Source organism: Acomys minous (assembly GCF_964271855.1).
Source record: "Acomys minous genome assembly, chromosome: 20".
Lineage (NCBI taxonomy): Eukaryota > Metazoa > Chordata > Mammalia > Rodentia > Muridae > Acomys > Acomys minous.
Window position 1 is genome coordinate 11,309,777 of NC_140502.1, and position 26,107 is coordinate 11,335,883.

Sequence of the window (26,107 nt, forward strand, 5' to 3'; positions counted from 1 at the left end):
TTATTGGAGAATGAAGTTGAAGGAAGATAAAGAACTGGACTTGGGGCCAAATTGTGTCTTCTTCCTTGGAATCGACCCTGAGAAACTAGGCAGAGAGCATTGGAACAAATATCTGAATAAATTGTAAGTGCTTTTAAATATCTTCCATTTAAATATCCTGACACATATTTCGTGGGGTATTTGATGAGGATCATAGCAATACTTTGAGTCTGTTACCCTGTTCCCACCGCCTGTACAACAAGAGTGAACTATTACTTCTTTACAGACACATTGCTTTTTTCTACTTATAATGATCTTCAGGAATTTTCTGATTTTATTTCTGTTAGGCACCTCATTGAAAGCAGTAGGTTGACTGAAAAACAACATCTCTCATACTGACCCAGCATATATAGTCCTCCTAATCATAGTTTGCATTATACCATAGCCAGGGATGTATGACTGAAAGCAATCCCATGTATTTCAACAAGTTTTATCCTAAGTACATTACAGTAAATGACTGTACAGTCTGCTGTATCTCCTTGTGCATGTAGTGTTTGTTCTGTTTGTGTTAGTAGTGTTTGTGCTACACGTGGCTCTTTAGAGCTTCCACATAGATACAAAGACACTCTCTCCAATTCCTTCTGTGTGGTCACACTATGGTTTCTTAGGCTCCACTGAGAATGGAAGTAAGAGATCAGGTTACTGGGAACTATGTTCCTGTTGTTCCATAATTACTTGTATAGGTGTACAAAGACTAGCTTTTATATACAACCAAGGTGAGTTCTTCAAACTCTTGGACTGTAATGAATATGTTTGGATTTTTTTAAAAGTGAGGTTATCACTCACACTGTTTACATTTTAGATCCCCTTTTTGCTTGCCTTAGTGGCAGTTGTATTATGTGATAGGTGGCAACACTTGAGAACAGAGGAGTTACTTACTAACTAAATTTTGCCATTATTTAACAGCCATACATCTTCTCCCTTTATGTATGAATTCTTTATTTAAAAACTAACATTCTCACACATCATTGTATTCTATTTTATAAACATAAATTATGGCATTTACAAAGCTACTGGAAGTTCTGAATGTTTCTTGTTCTCAGTAGAGAGCTACAGTTATGTTAGTGTTACCAGAAAGTTAGGCAAAATAATGTTTTTTGAGACATTTTTTTGTAATGTCTTGGTTATTATGGACTCATTTGATAGAAAATGATGTCTCCAATCTAACAGTAATCTGACTGCATCTGCCTTCCTGAGTGCTGGCATTTCAAGGCATGTACCACCACATCTAGCTAAGGATGTCTTCTCTAAGAAAAAATATGTTACCAGGATATGCACAGTGTGAGTACATCACATGTGTGTGTAAACAAAAATAGATGAATCAAAATTGGGTGGTGGTTTGTGACCTTAATCTCTGATCTCAGGAAAAGAAGCAGGTGTGTGTCTGTACATTTGAGTCAGAATTTTAAAAGCCGTGGATTTTATTATCATATTGTGGCCTAAAAAATTATTGTCCACACAAACATGTGCATACATATTTTTATCAATTATTTTTTAGATATAAGAATTTGGATAACAACAAAATTTACAAATGGTTTTTATTTCTCTAGTAGTCAAACTGGAAGAAAAAACACAGGAGATAGAGATGGATATGAGGTGATTTGTTAAATATATTGCCTCTAATTATAAATAAATTTAAGTACAGGAGCCAAATCTAGCCCATTATAAGGGCAACTGTGCACTCCTAATACTTTCTTTAACTGCCTTAGCTAATTTCATTAATTTCATGATTAAAACCTAAGCCATCTCACAATCACATATATTTTTATATTGCTCAAAAATTTCAAATTAAAGATTTCTTTAGAAATTCTCTTTGGTCATACCTATGCTCGTGTCCTTACCTTCTGAGACAGCATCCAAAACAAGACATAAAAACAGTCTCTGTGGAAGATGTCAATATCACATAGTACATGTGGGAGACACACTCTCAGGAGTGTTTAAAGCTTTTGTAATTTCCAGCTTCTCATGTCATTATAATCCCACAACACAGGACAGCTCTTTCAGTCTTTAGAGGTGGGAGGAAATACTGTTGAATAAAGGATATTTCTTGTATTCATTACAAATGATTAGCTGATGATACTTGTAATAATGTTTATTATCTGAGGCCGTTGGGGTCACTTGGAGTTAGTGATTAATTCCTTGTAAAACTCTTAAGTATTTTTGTAAAGTATCCCTTATTCTTTCTCCATGTGACGCTTTCTGTACTGTTTAATAAATACAGAGAAATGCCAAAAAAAAACCCCAAATGATTAGCTGTATATCTCTGCCCATAATAAACACTGTATCCTTTTGCAGCACAACACCAAAAAGCCAGCGATTTGCTTTTGCATTGGCTTTTTCCATGGATGAAGTCAGCAGGAACCCTGTTCTTTTACCAAATATCTCTGTGCTTGACTACATTGGATTTGGTTGTAAGACACTGTCACAATTGACTAGTCATATGCGTATGGCCATAAACAATGTTCTACCTAATTATGACTGTACAAGAAATCCAACGTGTGGAGTGTTACTTACAGGAACAAGCTGGGAAACAACAGCAACAATACAGACATTCATGAACCTGTTCGTAAGTTACAAGGTGAGAGTTTATGGAGTGGGACTTTTGATATTATGTCTCTTTTGGTATGGTTCAGAGATTCTAAGAAGAGTTTAAGGAGGAGAATGACCTCATGATCATATCAATCTATGTTCAAGGGCCTTACTATTTACAGACATGATAGGTCTTCCACCCACATGTCCTTCTTTGAAATACAGATGAGGAAAGACATAAGAGCTAATTGGTTTCTCTAGAACTCTCTGAAGAGAAATGTGTTTACAGGTTCTTACATATTCATGCTGCCTCATGCTGCTACCTGTGTCCTAGGTCGTTCTGCTTACATTTGGACCTTTCCAACCTGTTTTAAGTGATCATGAACAATATCCTTTTCTATATCAGATGGGCCCTAAGGACATATCTCTGGCCCTGGCCATGGCCTCCTTCATAATTTATTTCAGATGGAACTGGATTGGACTAGTCATCTCAGACAATGATCAGGGCATACAATTTCTCTCATATTTGAGGAGAGAGATGGAAATAAACACAGTCTGCTTTGCCTTTGTGAACATGATCCCAGTCAACATGGAGCTATACATGTCAAGAGCAGAAGTGTATTACAACCAAATCATGACATCTTCCACAAATGTTGTCATCGCTTATGGTGACATAGAGTATACACTAGCTTTGAGTGTAAGAAGGTGGGAATCTCTAGGTATAAAGAGAATATGGATCACAACCTCTCAGTGGGATGATGCTATAAGTAAGAGGGACTACACACTGGACTCATTTCATGGGACTCTTACTTTTACACACCATCATCCAGACATTTCAGGTTTCAAAAATTTTGTCCAGACATTGAATCCTATCAAATACTCTGACAAATATCTGGCAAGCCTGGAGTGGATGAACTTTAGCTGTGATTACTTGGCATCTAACTGTAACACAATGAAGAACTGCTCATCCAATGCCACATTACAGTGGCTAATGGAAAATTCTTTTGACATGGCCTTTAGTGGTAGCAGTTATGACATATACAATGCTGTGTATGCCTATGCCAATGCCAATCATGAGTGGTTATTTCACTACATACTTCAACAAGAAATAAGCACATGGAACAACTACAATCATCAGTGCTTTAAGGTACTGTTTCTTCTGTTGTATAATATTTGGTGTCATCAAAGACATACTTTTATAAGGCTCTCACAGGTGCCATCTCAGTGTAGTAAAGATGAAATATAAAGCTTGATAGGGTGAAAGTGAGAGAGAGGGGTTAATGGGAAGATCCAAGTGAGGGGATAACAATTGGGATGTAATCTGAATTAATTATTTAAGTGAAAAAGAAAAGAAATACAAGTAAAAATGCAATATATAAAGGTTCTAGTGTGGTAGGGAATTTTGTTTATGGTGGTTATTGACTTTGATACACAGAACCTTAATATCCACACACCGGTTCAAAACTGGAAGCATAATCAGTGTTTGCAAATTAATCCTCTCCATAATATAAGGATAAGCCCTTGTTCATTAATTGTCAAATAAGTTGTAATACTTGTATGGATGGTTTTCCCAAGGTTTTTAAACTGATTCAGCACCCACTGTAAGTATGCGGATCCTTACTTCAGTTGGTGAAAGTAACTACATAGGAAATAGTGCTGGAATGCAATTACATATATAAATGTTTGTTCATATGTGAGAAATTATACTTATCACTTTGTATCTCTGTATGTTTTTCCTGTTGTTGTGCATCTCATTACATATATTTGTTGCTGTTGCTGTGTATAGATGTTTCTATTCTATCTGCGATCTTCCCATTTATCTGTGGATGTGAACATACATTTTTGTATGTAGCAATGTTTTTCTGTATGTGTGTTTGTGCCTGTCTATATCTTTTTGTGTATATTTGTCATTGAACTTGTTGTGAGGTGAATAAGTCTGTATTTTTTTATGTTTCGGTCAATGTGCTTGCATATAGGTATATCTGCATTGCTGTATGTGTGTGTGTGTGTGTGTGTGTGTGTGTGTGTGTGTGTGTGACTTTATGTATGCCTGGCTTTATTCCTGCCTATCTGTATATGTTGGATGTGACCACCAATTTATCTGTCTGTGTCATTCTACGTGGTTGTTTTTATCTGTTTTTCTCCTGAGTACTTGTCAGGCTATGTGTGTGAATATGCTTTTTATTCTTCTACATCTGTATGTTTCTCTACCTGGGAGTGCTTGTATGCGTATAAGTTTGGCGACATGTGTGTGTATTTGTGTGTAAATAATTGTCTTCCTGTATTGTGTGTATCTTCTGTATGATTAAGGAACCTTTCTATGTGTAGTAACATGTGTATGTGTGTCTGTTAGTGTCTATGTGTGTGTCAGTGTGTGTGTCTGTGTGTTCATACTGCATATCTCATTTGGTTCTGCAAATATGTTTCTGGTTTTGGCAGTATAATCTTGAAATCTATAAAATCCCAGGGACATTATGGTAATTTTTAATTTTAGTTAATTTATCTATTCTCTTATAATCTGATGGTCGGCTCTTCTCTCAGATTCTCCTGGTTGCACTTTACATCCATCCCCACTACCCTACTCCTCAGAAAAGAGGATCCCTCTTAACAACTCACTGAATCTCATCAAGTGAGTCAAGGCTGAGCATTTCCTCTTCCCTGTGGCCAGAGGAGGAATCTCCACCAGGTTGTAGTGATCATACAGATTGCAAATGTGTCTTAATCTGAGACATCCTGATTGATCTTCATTATAGGGCACACATGAAGCCTGAGGTGCTTTATATGTTTAGGGGTCCTAGGTCCAGTCTATGCATGATTCTTAGTGTGTGTTTCAAACTACACAAGCTGCTCTGGGCCATGGTTAGCTAGAAATTCTGGTCTACTTGTGGAGATCTGTTACTCCCAGATTCTTCTTCCTTTCCTCCCAACTTTTTATCTAGACTTCATACATTTTACGGTGTATTTGGCTGTGAATCTCAGCATCTGCTTCCATCTACTTCTGGGTGTAGGTTCTCAGAGAACAACTTTGCTAGGCTCCCATGTTCAAGCATAGCAGAATGTCGTTAATAGTGTCAGCGTCCACCATTCTTCCATGGGGTAGGTTTCCTGTTGATGCAGGCATTGTTTGGACATCTCCTCAATCTTAACGATATCTATATCCTTGCATTTCCCATAGGCAGGGTAAATTTTGGACTGAAGTTTTGTTGGGTTGCTTGGTGTTCCTCTCCCTTCCCAAAGTGTCCTGTGTAGTCTCCATGACCCTTGCTACTTGGAGTCTCACCTAGACTCACCCCCATATCCTCGTAGAAGCCCACCATGTCTTAGGTATCCAGATCATCACAGAGATGTTAATTTTGTTTATCCAGTTGCTTTAACTGAATTTTTGCTCCTGGATTGGTTCATTAAATTTGCCTTTGGGATAAAGTCAGATTTCACTGTCTGGATTCAAGAAAGGGATTGTGCACTACAGTATGCTATTTCTATTTCAGCTTTATGACATTCTGAGGAATATCCACTTCACAAATCCAGTTGGTGACAGAGTAAATATGAACCAACTGCAGGAGGAATATGACATTTTCTACTTATCCAATTGGCAACAAGGTCTTGAAATTAAGGTGAAGATTGGAAGTATCAGCCCATATTTTCCACACAGTCAACAGCTCCATTTATCTGCAGAGATGATGGAATGGGCCACAGGAACTACAAAGGTAGGTCTTGACCTATTGTACTGATTTACCTGACTCAACAGTAAACACTGTCATGTGTGCACATTCTAAATTAGTGATATAAAATAGATAGTCATGTATGGAATCAAAAGTTGTCCTATTATACTATGTTTCTTACTTTCACTTTTTGATGTGATATATTTATTCCTCCTTTGAACATTCTATTTCCATACAGTTACATTTATCATATCAGAGCTCTTTCTGGTTTTTAATAGGACTATAACATTGTCTATTACTACTGTTCAATATTACTTGCTCTAAAATGAGCAATAATTTCTTGGTTCCAGTTTTATTACAAAACAGTGATTTTTCCATTTCTGTTGGGCCTCCGGCACAAAAGTCAAATATATTGAGGTTGTTTCAGCATGGAGTAAGGAAAAATATATAAATCATTCGTTTTACTATGTAATACTGCTTAATTATTTTTACATTGAGCTTCTAAAGTTTAAATGTTTATATATGTATATATATAAAACTTTCATGAACCATGTTAGATTTTCTAAGATTTGTAAACTTAGTTTTTATCAAATTAATTTTTCTTTCACTTTTTTATAAATGTTTTATCTGTACGTATGTCTATGAAATACTAGCACATGTAATGCATATAGATGCCAAGAAGTGGTTCAGATTCCTGGAAACTTAATACAGATTTTTGACAAAAAAATACGTTTTCATAGTCTCAGTTCGGTCTGCTTCATGATCAATAATTATTAATGACAATATGCCATCTCCCCAGCCCTGAGTGATACACTAGAGAAGAAATTTTTCAAGGGTATAATCTTGTTTAATTCCCTGAATTATGGTAAGGTTATTGGTATAACCAATAATGGGATTGCATTTTTAATTCTCTAAATGAGGTGGATTGATAGTAATACAAATGTGGCTTTAACAAAAGAAATTTCACATGCCAAATGCTGTGTATATTATTCGTATGAATTCTGATGTGGGTGGTGTTAAGGTATTTACTTCAAATTACCCAATTCAAACTTCATCGAATTTTAAAGATTTAAATTCAGGAGTGTCTTTAATTTTTATATCAAGTGATACGTCATATTCCTCAGAAAATATAAAATTTAAAGTAAATTATTCTCTTCAGTGTGGTGAGAAAAGAGTATCTAAGGGGAAAACATGTGAATTTAAGGTGTAGCTACTGAAATACATATCAATTCTGTAGTAAGAAATGATAACTCATATTTGTTATAACCACATCTAAGTAGAATATTACATAAGCAAACACAGGATGAGTATACAGAAGTCAAACAATATAAACAATGCTCTGATCCCCCATATACATATCACAATACAGAAAAAATAAGCATCAATATGAAGATATGGAAAGATCGAACATAACTCCAATATTTTAGACTTAAATGAAAGAATGTTCAATGACATATTAAACAACCAATTAATAATAATTATAAGAGGATCCAAGATGGGAGCAATGATAATGTACTCTGTCTTATCAGAGAGACTGAACCAAGGGACTGGGTTGAAAAATTCATAGCAAGAACTGGAACACCCTGGGTTAGAGCAGTCCACACCGTCTGAAAGATGAGTGGGTTTGACGTCAAGCCACATAAATGGGTCCACAAAGACATTTGTGTTTCCCTGTGGGCATGTGCACAGGCCCCAGAGACTGGATGTCTGTATAAGAGCTGGATCTACACTTTACATCTCAGACTCCGTGTCAGGGAGTAAACAGTGAGCTGCAGGGCACTAGAATCTGGTTCTTCAGGCTCAACTGAAATTCCAGGCTTTGGAGCACAGGAAAATCTGACCTCGGATCCCCTTGCTAATCCACAGAAATATCCCAGGCACAGGAATGCACTGGCCTGGTCTCCAAAGCCACACACACACTCAACCCAGCCCTGTGCATTGCCACACAATCTCAAACTGAATTGTAGGTTATAGGACCTAAAGAGAGATTTTAGAAATGAAAACAGAACCTGTAGAGATAATCAGCCCCATCAAAATACAGGAAAGGGAAGTAAGAATCTCAGGTGTAGACGATCCAATGGAATAATTTGATGAGACCATCAAAGAAAATGTTTACAAATTCCTGACATAAAACATCCAAGGAATCAAGGAGAGCACTGAAAGATGAGACCTAAGAATAATAGGATTTGAGGAAAGAGAAGATGCCAGGATCCAAACCCAGGATAATATTTGCAACAAAATAATAGAAGAAAACTTCTGCAATTTGAAGAAAGAGATGCTTATAGGGATATACGAGACCTACAGTCCACCATGTAGAGTAGACTATAAAAGAAAATCATGTTGCCACATAATAACCAAAACACAAAATGCACAGAACAAAGAAAAAGCATTAAAAGCATCAAGAGAAAATGGCCAAGTAACTTACAATTCCAAACATACCAGAATCACATTTGAGTTTTCAGCAGAAGCCATGAAAGCCAGAGGGGCCTGGGCAGAGGTATTACAATCTTAATAGTCTTGAGATGGCAATCTATATTACTATACCCAATAAAAAGTTCACTAATCATAGATGAAGAAAATTAGATATGCCATGAAAAACTAAATTAAAACAGTACCTATCAAAAAATTCAGCCCGGGAAGGGCAGACCTGGTGGCACTCAGAGGAAGGACAACAGGTTACCAAAAGAGACTTGATACCCTATGAGCATATACAGGGGGAAGAAATCCCCCTCAGGAACAATCATAGGGGTGGGGAATAAGAGGGAAATGGGAGGGAGGGAAGAATGGGAGGATACAAGGGATGGGATAACCATTGAGATGTAACAAGAATAAATTAATTTAAAAAATGTTTAAAAATCCAGCCCTATAGAAGATGATAAGAGGAAAACTCCAAACCAAAGAGCCTAACTAAACCAAAAAAACACTGGAATTAGATTACTTCACTTTAGCAAAACAAAATCAGATAAACACACTACCACAAACAACATCAAAATAAAAGAACCTAACGTCCACTGGTCATGAAAATATTTTTCTTTTTTATTATTATTAATTTATTCAGATTACATCTAAATGTTTACCCTCTTTCTTGTTCCATCCTGCTCCACCTTTCTGCCCTCTTTCACCCTACACCCATGCCATATCTCTGCTACAAAAAAGGAAATCTGCCACTAACATATGGTCACAGCCTATCAGGTCTCATCTTCGTAGCCTTCCTATTCTTTCTCTGAGTGCTACAGGGCCTTCCCATCAAGGGGTATTTGGCAAATATGGGGCACCAGAGTTCATGTCAGAGTCAGTCCCTGCACTTCATATGACTGTGGATAACATCCTGTCCCTTGGCTAGATCAGAGTAAGGGTTCAATATTTACTGTATTTGTCTTTGGTTGGTGCAGTAGCTTGAAAAGACCTCCTAGGTCCAGATCTGCCCATCATGATGTTCTTTTTGTAGGTTTCTAGGACCCTCTGAAAAATTCTATTTCTCTATTCTCATGTACTTCACTGACCTAGAGTCCTAATAGGGGGTCCCGCATCTATGCAAATCTCTTGGTAAGTGAAAATATTCAGGGGACATCCCGGTAGGGATAGTGTCCAATTATATGTGAGTATATACCATGTGAGTCTTTCTGAGTCTGCATTAACTCACTCAATATGATCATTTCTAGTTCCATCCATTTGTCCACAAATTCCAGGATTTCTTTTCTTTTAAGAGCTGAGTACTATTTTATAGTGTAAATGTATCACAGTTTCTTTATCCATTCTTTGACTGAGGGACATTTAGGTTGTTTCAACATGCTGGCTATTACGAATAAGGCTGCTATAAACATGGCTGAGAGTATGACCTTGTTTTATGGAGGAGCACGTTCTGTGTGTTTTCCAAAGAGTGGAATAGCTGTACCTTGAGGTAGGCCTATTCTAAGTCTTCTGAAAAAACACCAGATTGATTTCCAAAGTCGTTGTACAAGTTTGCAATCTCACCAGCAATAAAGGAGTGTCCCCCTTTCTCCACATCCTCACCAGCTTGTGATGTCACTTTAATTTTTAACTTGGCCATTCAGATGGGTGTAAAATGGAATCTAAGGGTAATTTTGATTTGAATTTTCCTTATGACTATGGATGTTGAGCATTTCTTTAAGTGTTTTTCAAACATTCAATATTCCTCTGCTGAGAATACTGTTTAATTCTAAGCCCCATTTCTTAATTGGGTTATTTGGTTTGATGGTGTTTATTTTCTTGAGCTCTTTATGTATTTTGGATATTGGACCTTTGTTGGATGTGGGATGGGTGAAGATTTTCCCAGTCTGTAGGCTGTCACTTTGTTCTGATGACAGTGTCTGTTGCCTTAAAGATGCTTCTCAGCCTCATGAGGTCCAATTTATTAGTCGTCGACCTTAAGGCCTGAGCTGTTGGAGTTCTGTCAGGAAGTGTCTCCTGTGCAAATGAGTTCCAGGCTCTTTCCTGCCTTTTCTTCTAACAGATTTAGTGACTCTGTTTTATGTTGAGGTCTTTAATGCACTGGGACTTGATTTTTGTGCATGGTAAAAATATGGGTCTACTGTATTTTTTCTACATCCAGTTAGACCAGCACCACTTGTTGAAGATGCTATCTTTTTTCCGTTGAATAAATTTGGCTTCTTTTTAAAAAATCAAGTTTCCATATGTGTGTGGAGTTTTTTCGGGGTCTTTGATTTGATTCCATAGATCAACTACCCTATTGCTATGCCATGACTATGCTGTTTAATTCCTGTTACTGTATAGTACAGCTTGAGATCAGGTATGAAGATTCCTCTGGAGGATCTTTCATTGTACAGGATTCTTTTAGGTACTCTGGTTTTTTGTGTTTCCACATGAAACAGTGAGACACACTGAAAACTGTTCAACGTTCTACATCATTAGGGAGAATTAATGAAACCACATCTGTCACTCCATCTTACACCCATCACCATGGCTAAAATAAAAAAAAGACTCAAGTGACAGTAAATGCTGTCAAGAATTTGGGGAAAAGGGAACACTCTTCCATTAGTGAGGGAAGTGTAAACTTGTACATCCACTAAAGAAATCAATCTGGTGCTTTCTTAGAAAATTGAGAATACTGATAATTAAGGACCCTGATATACCACTCCTGGGAATATACAAAAGAGATGCTCAACCATACAACGAATACATTTGCTCAACTATTTGCAAAAAAACCAGAATCTGGAAACAATCTAGAAGCCTCTCAACCAAAGAATGTATAAAGAAACTAGGGTACATTTACACCCTGGAATCCTACTCAGCTTTTAAAAACAAGGACATCTTCAAAATTTCAGGCAAATGTATGGAACTAAAAATGTTCATCCAATGTGAGGTAACAGAGACCTAGAAATTCATGGATGGTATACATTCACTAATAAGATATCAACTCAAAATTGATGCCCTATGAGAGGCTTTCCTCAGCGATGGATTAGCACAAATGCTGGCACTTGCCACTGGACACCTGGTGGAGTGCAGAGAATGGTATTGAAGAATGAGAGATTGGACAGCTCATTCTCCACAGTTGTGTGTACAGCGGACTCTGCCTCTGATATGAACTATATTTCCCTATGTCTGATCACTTCTCCTTGGTAGGAGGCCCTTGGACACACAGAAAGGGAGAGGAAGGTATCAGGATGAAACCTGGTATGCTGTGGCCATATAGTGGCGTAGAAAGTCCCCTATTGTCAGAGGTCTAGGGGAGACTAAAATGGTGGGTTAAAGAGCATGAGAAGATGAAGATACAAGTGAGTAGTAACATTCAGGATGTAATTTGAATAAATAATGTCAAATTTGAAAAAACAATATTTAATGTTTTGTAACCAGGCATTAAAGACAACTCCTAATTGCCTGAGTGCTCATAACTGACCTTTATCTTACATTGATATATATTTTTTTTAACTACATCAGTACCACTGGTGAGATATATGTATTTGAATCATTAATTCCTTGGGCATCAGTTTATTTTTAATTAGATTTGGGCAAGATAACATGCTATATTGACTCCTTCTAAGATAACCGTGAGATAAATTTAAAATATGTAATGGAAAAAAATAATAATTTTAAGAGAGTTTCCAACTAATCAAGAAGACAAATCACCTCTGCGAACATACAATGAGATCTTGAAAACTTGGATACTATAAGGCACTGAGTGAAGAGTTGAAACAAGAATGCAAGGAAGATGCAAAAAAATGTTAAATAATCAAACTAAAATATGTAAGGAAACTACAAAATAAATCAAATAAAAACATCAGTATTCTTACCAAGAGAATATTTCAAGTGGAAGACAGGATGTAAAGACTTGAAAACAAGACATATGAGTTAGAATGCTCAAAGATGAAGATAAACACTAAAGAAGAATGAAATACAGAGGATACAAAAGGCATGTGATGAACAGAACAAATTGACAAACCAGGGACACAATAGGAGAAAAAGCAGAAACTAAAGGTATATACATTATATTCAGTAAAATTTAAATTTAAATTTCTTAAATAAAACATGATCTGTGGCTATACAGAGAGAGCATTTATTTAAGTACTACCTAAACTCTCCACAACAGAAATTATCTAACTTTGTTTTAGTTGCTGTTTGCTTGTTTCTTTCTTTGGTTTCTCTAGATAGGGTTTCTCTGTGCAGCCTTGGTACCCAGAGCTCATTTAGTAAATCAGGCTTGTCTCAGAATCACAGCAATTGCCTCCCTTAGTGCTAGGAATAAAGGCATACACCACCACAAAAATAAGCCAAGGCTTGATATATATTACTTAAATTTGCTTTGTACCAAGAAGAAGCTTTGGAATGCCACTAAATAGAAGCCCCATTCATAAAATAGCAACACATGGAGAATTGCAGATTTTACCATGGAGGCCTTTAAAGGTGGAGAGTAACAATGATGTGTGTCAAAAAATTAGACACATAACTGCCAAGGCTAGTTACTATACACAGTGTATTGATATCTCATAATAGAAGGACACAGAACAAGGTTCAATAATGAACACAATTACAGAAATTCATATGTGCTGAAACAACACTACAAATGATACTTTAAGAATTCTTTCATAATTATAAGTAAAATGAACAGGTTTCCAAAGCTATGTAAAGACAACGCTAGGATGGCAGAAAGAAGAACATCCATTAGAAAGGAATCAATATTGCAGTAACAACATGCAGAAAGTAAAACAAATAATTCTAAATGACTGAATTGTAGTAGTCACATTTTGTAACTGAAACACAAAGGAAATGAGAATTGCTTATGAGAAAGACACGTTTGCTGCCTCCATGGAAAAGTCAAAGCTCATTCACATACATGAAGAGAGCTGTTCTAAAGTATAGGAGATATCCATTGTAATAAAGTGTAATAGAAAATATTGAAAAGTAATCTATAATTTGGATATGTATGGAATAATTCTTGACTAAATATGTACTAAAAAACACAGCAACAAAAGAGAAAGATGACTGTCTTAGCATAACATGATTTCACTCCCAGAATGAAAGCATGGCTCAACATCCATAAATCAAATAGGGTTGATCCATCACATAATTCAATTCAATTATAGAATCACATTTTTATCCACAACAAAGAACAAATGATTCAAACTGGGAAGGCAGAAACAGATCAATTTTCCATGCAGTCCCCAATTTCAATGTTCATTGTCATACAAATGATCTTCAAGTTCAATATTTTATTTTAACTGAAAAACTTTTCTTGAGTTCAATGCCAGCCTTGTCTACAAATGAATCCAGGAGAGTCAAGGCTACACAGAGAAATCCTGTCTCAAAAAACCAAAGAAATTTTTTTTCAATTTAAATTAAACAATCTTTATTCAAGAGTTCCCTGTATTTCTCACCCCTATTGAGCCTGTTCACCTCAGGAAATACTCCACCCTTCAGCCCAATACACAGAAATTCAGTACTTATGCTAATAATAAACCAGGATTTACCCACTCACCTTTGTTTCTCTTTACACACACTTGTCAAAGTTTAAACTGCCAATTTATTCGAAGTCATGTTTGGTATCTGAGATTCAAGGACTACTTTCCCTGATGCAAGAGCCTTGTAGTCTTATATTCCTAATCTGTTGCTGTGATTAAATACTGACCCTAAGCAAAATAAGGAAAAAGTTGATGTGGGTCAGAGAAAATACTGTCAAGGGAAGACAAGGCAGGAACCTCTGCATTTGGAACTAAATCTAGACCCTCAAAAAGCTCTGCTACTGGCTTGTTCTGTTAGATTTCACATAGATCCCTGCCTAACAAGAGCACCTCCCACAGTGGGATGGTCACTCATACATCAATTACCACTGAATGAAATGCCTCACAAATATAGGCAATGCCTAGAGTGATGGACATAATTTCTCAAGTAATTTTTCTCTGTATTTTTACTGTGCTTAGGGTCAACTTGACAATCATTAACTAGAAAAATCCAGCTGAAGTCTCTATAGTGTTTGCATACAGCACACTATAAATTCTTGTTCCTACATTTCTAGGAGTTTAAGAGCAACTCAATTTTTCATCAATTTATTTCCATATATTTATGTGCCTGACACTATACTATGAATTAAATGACATGTTCTCCATCAGTTCATGTTTATTGAATAAAGTTATTCATAACTCAACCAACTAATATAATATATATGGAAGAAGTAGGTAAAAATCTGATATCAGTATGTGTCTAATTTATCTCAGATCTTGCCCTCTGTGTGTAGTGCTGACTGTGGTCCTGGATTCAGAAAATTATGGAAAGATGGGGCAGCCACCTGTTGTTTTGAATGCAGCCCATGCCCAGAAAATGAAATTTCTAATGCGACAAGTGAGTGTTGCTGCTGTATAGAAACCTTCACATTTATCATCATCTCCTACCCACTTTGAGATACTCAAGTTGTCAAAAAAAAACTGAACAAATATTACATATAACTGTCCTAATAAGGTCTTTGTAAAATGCAAATATTAACAATTTCCTGAACAACAGCAAACAATAAGCCCTCATGTGTTTATGGATGCTGTGACTCATTTTCTTTTTTTCTTTTTTTTTTTTTTTTCCTTTTATTTTATTTTATTTTTTTTATTTTTTTATTTTTTGGTTTTTCGAGACAGGGTCTCTCTGTGTAGCCTTGGCCGTCCTGGACTCACTTTGTAGACCAGGCTGGCCTCGAACTCACAGCGATCCGCCTACCTCTGCCTCCCGAGTGCTGGGATTATTTATTTATTTATTTTTTATTATTAATTTATTCTTGTTACATCTCAATGGTTATCCCGTCCCTTGTATCCTCCCATTCTTCCCTCCCTCCCATTTTCCCCTTATTCCCCTCCCCTATGACAGTTCCTGAGGGGGATTACCTCCCCCTCTATATGATCATAGGGTATCAAGTCTCTTCTTGGTAACCTGCTGTCCTTCCTCTGAGTGCCATCAGGTCTCCCCATCCAGGGGACATGGTCAGAGGTGTGGCACCAGAGTGTGTGAGAACGTAATATCCCACTCTCCACTTTACTGTGGAGAGTGTTCTGTCCATTGTCTAGATCTGGGTAGGGGTTTAAGGTTTACCGCCTGTATTGTCCTTGTCTGGTGCCTAGTTTGAGTGGGACCCCTGTGCCCAAATCTGCCTATCATAATGTTCTACTTGTAGGCTCCTAGGACCCTCTGGGTCCTTCTGCTTTGCCTTTCTCTCATGAATCTCACATCTAGAGTCCCACTAGAATGTCCTCTCCTCTGTCTCTGTTTCCTGGTAAGTGAAGGCTTTCGTGGGACATGCCCGTTGGGCTAATATGCAGATATAAGTGAGTATATACCATTTGAGTCTTTCTGCTTCTGAGTTAACTCACTCATTATGATCATTTCTAGCTCAATCCATTTATCCACAAATTTTGGGAATTCCTTGTTTTTAATAGCTGAATAGTATTCCATAGTGTATATGTACCACAGTTTCTTTATCCATTCTTCTACTGAGGGACACTTAGGCTGTTTCCATGTTCTGGCTATTATGAATAGGGCTGCTATGAACATGGTTGAGCAAATTTTCTTGCTGTGTGCTGGAGCATCTTCTGGGTATATTCCAAGGAGTGGAATAGCTGGGTCTTGAGGAAGCCCTATTCCCATTTTTCTGAGATAGCACCAGATAGATTTCCAAAGTGGTTGTACTAGTTTGCATTCCCACCAGCAATGAAGGAGTGTTCCTCTCTCCCCACATCCTCGCCAGCATGTGGTGTCGCTTGAATTTTTGATCTTAGCCATTCTGATGGGTGTAAGATGGAATCTCAGCGTTGTTTTGATTTGCATTTCCCTGATGATTAAGGAGGTTGAGCATTTCTTTAATTGTTTCTCAGCCATTTGATATTCCTCTGTTGAGAATTCTCTGTTTAGTTCCATGCCCCATTTCTCGATTGGGTTATTTGGTTTGGTGGTATTTAATTTCTTGAGTTCTTTATATATTTTGGATATTAGACCTTTGTCAGATGTGGGGTTAGTGAAGATCTTTTCCCAGTCTGTAGACTGTCGCTTTGTACTCTTTACGGTGTCATCTGCCTTACAGAAGCTTTTCAGCCTCATGAGGTCCCATTTATTAATTGTTGACATTAATGCCTGGGCTGTTGGTGTTCTGTTCAGGAAGTTGTCTCCTGTGCCAATATGTTCCAGGCTCTTCCCCACTTTTTCTTCTAAGTGATTTAGTGTCTCTGGTTTTATGTTGAGGTCTTTAATCCACTTAGATTTGAGTTTTGTACAAGGTGACAGATAGGGGTCCAGGTGCATTTTTTTACACATAGACATCCAGTTAGACCAGCACCATTTGTTGAAGATGCTATCCCTTTTCCATCGAATGGATTTGGCTTCTTTGTCAAAAATCAAATGACCATATGTGTGTGGATTCATATCTGGGTCTTCGATTCGATTCCACTGATCAACCAGCCTGTTGCTGTGCCAGTACCATGCAGTTTTAATTACTATTGCTTTATAGTACAATTTGAGATCAGGTATGGAGATTCCTCCAGAGAACCTTTTATTGTACAGGATTGTTTTAGCTATTCTGGGTTTTTTGTTTTTCCATATGAAGTTCAGAATTGAACTTTCAATGTCTTTAAAAAATTGTGTAGGTATTTTGATAGGGATTGCATTGAATCTGTAGATTGCTTTTGGTAGGATGGCCATTTTTATTATGTTAATTCTCCCTATCCATGAGCAAGGTAGATCCTTCCATCTTCTCATGTCATCTTCAATCTCTTTCTTTAGGGATTTGAAATTTTTTTCAAACAGGTCCTTCACTTGTTTAGTAAGAGTAACTCCTAAGTACTTTATATTACTTGTGGCTAATGAGAAGGGTGTAGTTTTCCTAATTTCTTCCTCTGCAAGCTTGTCATTTGTGTATAGGAAGGCTACAGACTTTTTTGAGTTAATTTTGTATCCAGCCAATTTGCTGAAGGTGTTTATCAGCTGTAGGAGTTCTCTGGTGGAATTTTGAGGGTCACTTATGTAGACTATCATATCATCTGCAAATAGGGATAATTTGACTTCCTCCTTTCCCATTTGAATACCCTTGATCTCCTTATGTTGTCTTATTGCTCTGGCTAGAACTTCGAGTACTATATTGAAGAGATATGGAGAGAGTGGGCAGCCTTGCCTTGTTCCTGATTTTAGAGGAATTTCCTTGAGTATCTCACCATTTACTTTGATTTTGGCTATTGGCTTCCTATATATAGCCTTTATTATGTTGAGGAAAGTGCCTTGTATTCCCGATCTCTCTAAAACTTTAAACATGAATGGGTGTTGGATTTTATCAAATGCTTTCTCTGCATCCAAAGAGATGATCATGTGGTTTTTTGTTTTCAGTTTGTTTATGTGGTGGATTACATTGATGGATTTCCGTATATTAAACCATCCCTGCATGCCTGGAATGAAGCCTACTTGGTCATGATGAATGATATCTCTGATGTGCTCTTGTATTCGTTTTGCAAGTATTTTATTTAGTATTTTTGCATCGATGTTCATCAGAGAAATTGGTCTGAAATTCTCTTTCTTTGTTGAGTCTTTGTGAGGTTTAGGTATCAATGAGACTATGGCCTCATAGAATGAGTTTGGTAATGTTCCATCCCTTTCTATCTTTTGGAGTAGTTTGAAGAGTATCGGTATTAACTCGCCCTTGAAGGTCTGGTAGAATTCAGCACTGAAGCCATCTGGCCCTGGGCTTTTTTTGGTTGGGAGACTATCAATGATTACTTCAATTTCTGTAGGGGAAATGGGACTATTTAGCTTGTTTATCTGTTCTTCATTCAACTTTGGCAAGTGAAATTGATCAAGAAAATCGTCCATTTCCCTTAGATTTTCAAATTTTGTGGCATATATGCCTTCAAAGTAGGATCTTATGATTCTTTGTATTTCTTCAGTGTCTGTTGTTATGTCTCCCTTTTCATTCCTGATTTTGTTGATTTCAATACTGTCTCTCTGCCTTTTAGTTAGTTTGGCTAAAGGTCTGTCTATCTTGTTGACTTTCTCAAAGAACCAGCTCTTGGTTTTGTTGATTCTTTGGACTGTTTTTTTAGTTTCTAATTTGTTAATTTCACCCCTGAGTTTGATTATTTCCAGGCGTCTACTCCTTTTGGGTGTTTCTGCTTCTTTTTTTTCTAGGGCTTCCAGTTGTGTCATTAAGGTGTTTATGTGCGATGCTTCCAATTTCTTTTTAAAGGCACTTAGTGCTATGAATTTTCCTCTTAGCACTGCTTTCAGTGTATCCCACAGATTTGGGTATGTTGTTCCTTCATTTTCATTGAATTTCAGAAACTCCTTGATTTCTTTCTTTATTTCTTCCCTGACCCAGGTGTCATTTAGCAGAGAGTTGTTTAGTTTCCACATACGTGTAGGCTTTTTGTTATTTCTGTTGTTGTTGAATTGCAACCTAAGCCCATGATGATCTGATAGGATACAAGGTATGATTTCAATCCTCTTGTATCTGTTGAGGCTTTCTTTGTGAACTACGATGTGATCAATTTTGGAGAAGGTTCCATGGGGTGCAGAGAAGAAGGTGTATTCTTTCTTGTTTGGGTGCAAGGTTCTATAGATATCTGTTAGGTCCATTTGACCCATGGCATTGGTTAGTGATGTTATTTCTTGGCTTAGTTTCTGTTTTGATGACTTGTCCTTCAGTGAGAGTGGGGTGTTGAAATCTCCCACTATTATTGTGTGGGGCTTGATGTGTGGTGTAAGCCTTTTTAACAGATCTTTTACAAATGTGGGTGCCCTTGTATTGGGAGCATAGATGTTCAGAATTGTGATGTCATCTTGGTTTACTTTACCTTTGATGAGTAAGAAGTGTCCATTCTCATCCCTTTTGATTAATCTTGGTTGAAAATCTATTTTGTTCGATATTAAAATGGCTACGCCTGCTTGCTTCTTGTGTCCATTTGCTTGGAATATTTTTTTCCAACCTTTTATCCTGAGGTGATGCCTATCATTATGGGTGAGATGTGTTTCTTGGATGCATAAGAATGTTGGATCCTGTTTATGCACCCATTCAGTTAGTCTGTGTCTTTTTATTGGAGAATTGAGACCATTGATGTTGAGAGATATTAACGACCAGTTACTATTAAGAGTCTTAATTTTGATGTTGTTTTCAGTTGAGCGTTTGTGTAGTTGTCTTTTTGCCATGGTATAGTTATCTATTTCCTGAGTAGTTTTGGTTGTAGCTTGACCCTTTGGGATGGAGTTTTCCTTCTAGTACCTTCTGTAAAGCTGGATTTGTGGATAGGTACTGTTTGAATTTGGTTTTGTCATGGAATATTTTGTTTTCTCCATCAATGGTTATTGATAGTTTTGCTGGGTAAAGTAGTCTGGCCTGGCATCTGTGGTCTCTTAGGGTTTGCAGGATCTCTGTCCAGGCCCTTCTGGCTTTGATGGTCTCTGCTGAGAAGTCGGGTGTAATTCTGATAGGTTTGCCATTAAATGTTATTTGGCCCTTTTCCCTTGCAGCTTTTAATATTTTTTCTTTGTTCTGTATGTTTTGTGTTTTGATTATTATGTGACGGGCAGTTTTTCTTTTCTGGTCAATTCTATTAGGTGTTCTGTATGCCTCTTGTATGTTTATAGGCACCTCTTTCTTTAGATTGGGGAAATTTTCTTCTATGATTTTGCTGAGAAGAGTTTCTGGGCCTTGGAGTCTGATATCTTCTCTTTCTTCAATGCCTATTATCCTCAGATTTCTTCTTTTCATGGTGTCCTTAATTTCTTGGATGTTTTGTGTCAGGAGTTTTCCAGATTTGGCATTTTCTTTATTGGTTGCTTCAAGATCTGTGATTGTATCTTCTAGACTTGAGATTCGCTCTTCCATCTCTTGGATTCTATTAGAAAAGCTCAGCACTGAGTCATTCACCTTCTTCTCTGAGGCCTCACGTTCTCGTTTTTCTTCTGTCTGTGTGTTTATCATTGAATCCATTTTCATCTTCATATCTTGAACAGATTTTTTAATTTCTTTCATCTGGTTGCTTATGTTTTCCTGAAAAATTTCCAGTTCTACTCTATGTGCTTCTTTTATGTCTCGCACCTGCTTCGCTGCTTCTTCGTGCATCTGATTTCTAATTCTATTTGTTTCCTCCGATACCATCCTCATTACCAAGGCTTTGAGGTCATTTTCTTGTGTTTCCATTGTATGTGAGTTCTCCGTGTTGTTTTCTTTGGGATAGCTGGGAGCTGGAGACTCCATGTTGTTTTGGGGTTTTTTGCGAATGCTTTTACGCTGTCCCTTAGACATCTTGCCGTCTCTGTTTTTGTTGGGTAACTTCCAGAGTTGAGTGGATGGAGTCTGATGATAGATTCACTTGTTTTCTCACGATTTCCGTAGGCTGGAAGCCCTGATACTTCACTGGTGTGGATGGCAGGAGGTTAGCCCTGTAGTTTTGGGCTCTCACCACCAGTGATCCTCAGCTCCCCTTTGCTGTGGATCCTGCAATCTTTCTGGGTCTCTGAGTGATCGTTGGGTCAGGCCAAGGTAATCACAACCTTTTGGGTCCCTTGCCAAGTCCCGCCAGAGATACTGGGCCCGAGCCACGTGGCGAGCTCAGCTAGTTTCTCAGGGCCTGAACCGTCTGTCACAGCAGGAGAACTGCGATTGCACTGAGCAATCACCCCGGGTGGAAGTGAGTGCTCCACCCACCCCGTGTCTCCGCAGGAAAACCAAGGCTGCTTGAGCAAGCACCCCGGGTATAACTGAGTGCCCCGCCCAGCCCGCGTCACAGCAGGAAAACTGTGGCAGTGCTGCGCACTCACCTAGGGTAGAAGTGAGCGCTTCTCCAGGCTTGTGTCACAGCAGGGAAACTGGGACCTTGATGAGCAAGCACCCAGGGTAGAAGGGAGCGCTCCACCCAGCTTGCGTGGTAGTAGAAAAACCAATGCTGGGCTGGGCAAGCACCCAAAGTATTACTGAGCGCTCCGCCCTGCACGTGTCACAGCAGGATAATTAGGTCTGCGCTGAGCCGGAGCGCAGGATGGAAGCCGGCTCACCGCCCAGCTTGCGTCACAGCAGAAAAACCCAGGCTGCCTGAGCAAGCACCCAGGGTATAACTGAGTGCTCCGCCCCGCTCGTGTCCCAGCAGGAAAGCTGAGCTTGCGCTGAGCCGGAGCCCAGGGTGGAAGCCGGCTCACCTCCCAGCTTGCGTCACAGCCGAAAAACCAAGGCTGCTTGAGCAAGCTCCCCGGGTATAACTGAGCGCTCTGCCCCGCTCGCGTCACAGCAGGAAAACCACGTCTGCGCGGAGCCGGAGCTCAGGGTGGAAGCCGGCTCTCTGCCCCGCCTGCGTCACAGCAGGGGAGCTGCGCCTCGGGCAGCCGAGCCAGCCTCTCCACAGCCCAGCTCACTGAGCCCACCCAGGATTCTGGGGCCGAACCGTCCGCTGAGTCCAGCCTGGGTCTCAAGGCACCACGCGACCCAAATCCTGTCCAGAGTCCCCTCTCCCGCAGCAACTCCCACTGTCCACCGCACTAATCGCCTCCACTGGAAGGCTCTGAGCTGCAAACCTCAGCCACCGCCTCTGGCGCTGCCGGAGCCGCTGTGGGCACTGTTGTTCTCACCGCCGCCGCTCTGATCCGAGAAAGTCCTCGCTCCTCCTGTGTGCAGGGGCCGGCAGGTCCTCCGCACCCTGGTCCCTCCGGACCGTGGAGCACTTCTGCTGCCGTGGTGTGGGGACCTTGGTGTTCCTGGCTCAGAAATCTGTGCAATTCCCTGAATTGTTCGCTGGAGCTTTCAAACACGGTCCACACTGCTCGCCGCCATCTTGGATCCCCCCTGTGACTCATTTTCAATTGACAGAAAATCACATTTTCTCAAAGATAGATTTTGATAATCAAACCTTAATTTGCATGCATTTTATAGACTTTCGTAATGATTTATCTCTTCTAAAACTCTATATAGATTAGATTCTTGTCTAAGAATTTTAAAAATATTTATGTATTCTCTTAGCATATATATGTGTGTCCCTACATGATTTGTGCACATTGCATAAGTACAGGATTCCATGCAGAACAAAACAGGGCCTCAGACAAACTAGATCCTGTCATGTCACTGTTGCATACTGATTATAGGTTTTCTGTTATTTTAATATGGAGGGAAAATAATTCTCTCATGATTGTGAGAATCTAAGAATGAGAGGTAAGATACTTTGTAATATACAAAGACCAATTTTTAAATGTCTGAGGTTATATGATTCTAGGTATGCGTGGAATGTGTCTACAGACATGATGGAGGAAATATGAGGATTCTTGTAATCGATATTTTATATACAGTATCCAATTAATAAAGCAATAATATTGTAGCTTAGAATAATTTATATGGAAAGAATTTAGTTCAAAATCTTTAAATGTTATTCCCACCTACACAGAATGTATTAGTCAAATGATTATTTATTTAGAGCTGACTAAATGCAAATAGCCAATGGACAATTTTTCAATATTTTGCCTGTCATCCTATATAATTAAAGGAAAGTTCTTTTTCTTTTGCTTTTTGTGTGTGTTTTGTTGTTGTTGTAGTTGTTGTAGTTGTAGTTGTTGTTTTGAGACTGGGTTTCTCTATTACCTAGGCCATCTTGGACTCCCTTTGTAGACCAGGCTCACTTCGAATGCACAATGATCCACCTTCATCTGCCTCCTGAATTCTGAGACTAAAGGTGTGTACCAAAGGCACTAGTGGCAATTGAGATGACCCAGAATATAAATCTTTTGACACTAAGGCTGACAAACTGAATTCATGGCCAGGATCCATGTAGCAGGAGTAGGTAACTAACTCCTAGAAGATGGCTCTTCACTCCAACATACAACATTGTCTATAATAAACTACATATAATAAAATTGTTTTAAATGTAAAAGCAAGTAATAATAGAGGCTTTTACACATTTATTAACAAATATCACAAAATTTACAGAAAATTATTTTCATCACTTTAATTAGGTTTATGTTTTAGGGGATGGTGGATGCATGTCACAAGTGCAGATGCAGGTGAGAGGCTACAAAACACATGCAGATAGAGTTACATGCAGTTTTGAAACACCGGACATAAGTACTGGAATTGGAACTCTGGTTTTCTGAGAAATATTTGTATTCCCTTTACAGTTGAGCCAACTAGCCAAGGTATATAAAAACATTCACTAATTATATCTATCCATAAATGCATTCTTCTAGATAAAAATAAAGAAATAGCTAGAAGCACATCATCACTCTCTGCAATTATCCAATGATTGGGTGGAATTTCCCACACATATATTACAGTTGCCATCTGAATCTTGCAATTTATGAATGGGGTACAATAAATATAATGTAAACAATCTTGGTTACCACTATTGGAATCCTTTTGTTATCTTGCTCATGTTGTTTTTGCATATGTCCTTGTGTCCACTCACAGAGTCTGGGTCTAATAGAGTTAAAAAGAAGGGAGGAGGAATGGGCTGAATGATTCCAAACAAAATGGAATCAAAACGAACGTTTTAGTGCTCAGGAAGTTCAGAGTTTTCTACTTTCACTGTTAATGTTGGTGCTTCCCTATAACAGTTATCAGGAGTCCTGGTCTCTATGGATAGATACACATACAAATGAGAAAAGTGTTATTTAATACTTTTGCAGTTTTCAGTCATTAACATTATATTCATATATCATTCAAATCTCACTCTCACATACTACATCCTCTTTATAAGTACAAGAAAATTCAGATTCATGAGATTTCTTGTTACTTCTACATTCACACACACACACACACACACACACACACACACACACAAACCACACACATAGCCTGCTCATTCCATTTATGTGAATGTGTTTGGGCTAGTGAATTGAAACTCAAATATTTACAACAGGTCTTGTCCTAATAGAAGACAGAGTCTCCCTCTGTCACAGAGGCAACAGTGATAAAACAGACAACAATCTCAGGAGACAATCAATGAAAAAAATTAGTGATTTTCAAATACACTCAGATGCAACATCATTAATGAATTTACCTCTCCTGAACTCAGGAGTCTAAGTAATTTCAGTAAAACATGAAGAATGATGTAAAAAAAAACTGTACTTACAAACATTATAAACAAAATTGAATAAATGTGAAAATGATTGCTTTTTCTTTAAAGAGAGTGAGTATGACCAAATAAAATCATTGCTGTGCAAAATGACATGAAATTACATAATCAGTATGAAAAGGTGCATACCGCCATCCTTCTCTAATGTCCGATCAATAAACTGCTGAAGCAGCACTAATAAAAACCCCCCTTTCTCCATCAGATGTGGATCAATGTGTGATGTGTCCAGAGGAGCAGTATGCCAACCCAGAGCAGAACCACTGTATAGACAAAGCTGTGGTCTTCCTGAGCTATGGAGATCCATTAGGTATGGCTCTTGCCTTAATAGCCCTGTGCTTCACTGCATGCACTGCTGTGGTTCTTGGGGTCTTCATGAAGCACCATGACACTCCTATTGTAAAGGCCAATAACAAAATCCTCAGCTACCTCTTACTTATATCACTCATGTTCTGTTTCCTCTGCTCCTTGCTCTTCCTTGGGCGTCCAAACACAGCCACCTGCATCCTGCAGCAGATCACATTTGGAATTGTATTCACTGTGGCTATTTCCACAGTTCTGGCCAAAACAATCACTGTAGTTCTGGCTTTCAAACTCACAGGTACCAGAAGAAGGATGAAGTATATCCTAATATCAGGGGTACCTAACTACATCATTCCCATCTGCTCCCTATTCCAAATAATTCTGTGTGCAATTTGGCTAGGATCTTCTCCTCCATTTGTGGATATTGATGCACACTCTGAGCATGGCCATATCATCATTGTGTGCAACAAGGGCTCAGTGACTGCATTCTACTGTGTTCTGGGATATTTGGCCTGCCTGGCCATGGGAAGCTTCACTATGGCTTTTCTGGTGAGAAACCTGCCTGACACCTTCAATGAAGCCAAGTACCTGACCTTCAGCATGCTGGTGTTCTGCAGTGTCTGGATCAGCTTCATCCCTGTATATCATAGCACCAAGGGCATGGTCATGGTTGCTGTGGAGATCTTCTCCATCTTGGCTTCCACTGCCGGGATGCTTGGATGCATCTTTGTTCCTAAATTCTACATAATTTTGTTAAGACCTGAAAGAAATTCTATCCAAAAGATCAGGAGGAAATTCTAGTCCTAAACTCATATTGTATGAACTACAACTTACAAATAATGGGTCTACACAGCCCCCAAATATAAGGATGCAGTACAGTATCTCGTTGCTAAGTGACTCTCACACTTTTTTCTAATGGTGATGCTAGTCAGTTTCTTATCTACTAATGCTATCTACCTTTTCCATATAATCATATGCTAAACCTTTCTTTTCATGAGACTTATCTTTTTGGCATGTGTATGGAAATGTTCTTTCCTC

General features: G+C 38.4%; 1 protein-coding gene across 1 annotated transcript; it reads left to right on the forward strand.

Moving 5' to 3' along the window:
- Nucleotides 1-10: 10 nt before the first annotated feature.
- On the forward strand, nt 11-25,870 carry LOC311590919 (vomeronasal type-2 receptor 116-like; the record flags this gene model as incomplete). The annotated part of the gene is made up of 6 exons (XM_084770212.1): nt 11-123; nt 2,335-2,617; nt 2,903-3,715; nt 6,057-6,275; nt 14,921-15,044; nt 24,972-25,870. The coding sequence occupies 6 exons, from the start codon at nt 11-13 to the stop codon at nt 25,868-25,870; spliced, it is 2,451 nt and encodes an 816-aa protein (XP_084626338.1).
- Nucleotides 25,871-26,107: the final 237 nt, after the last annotated feature.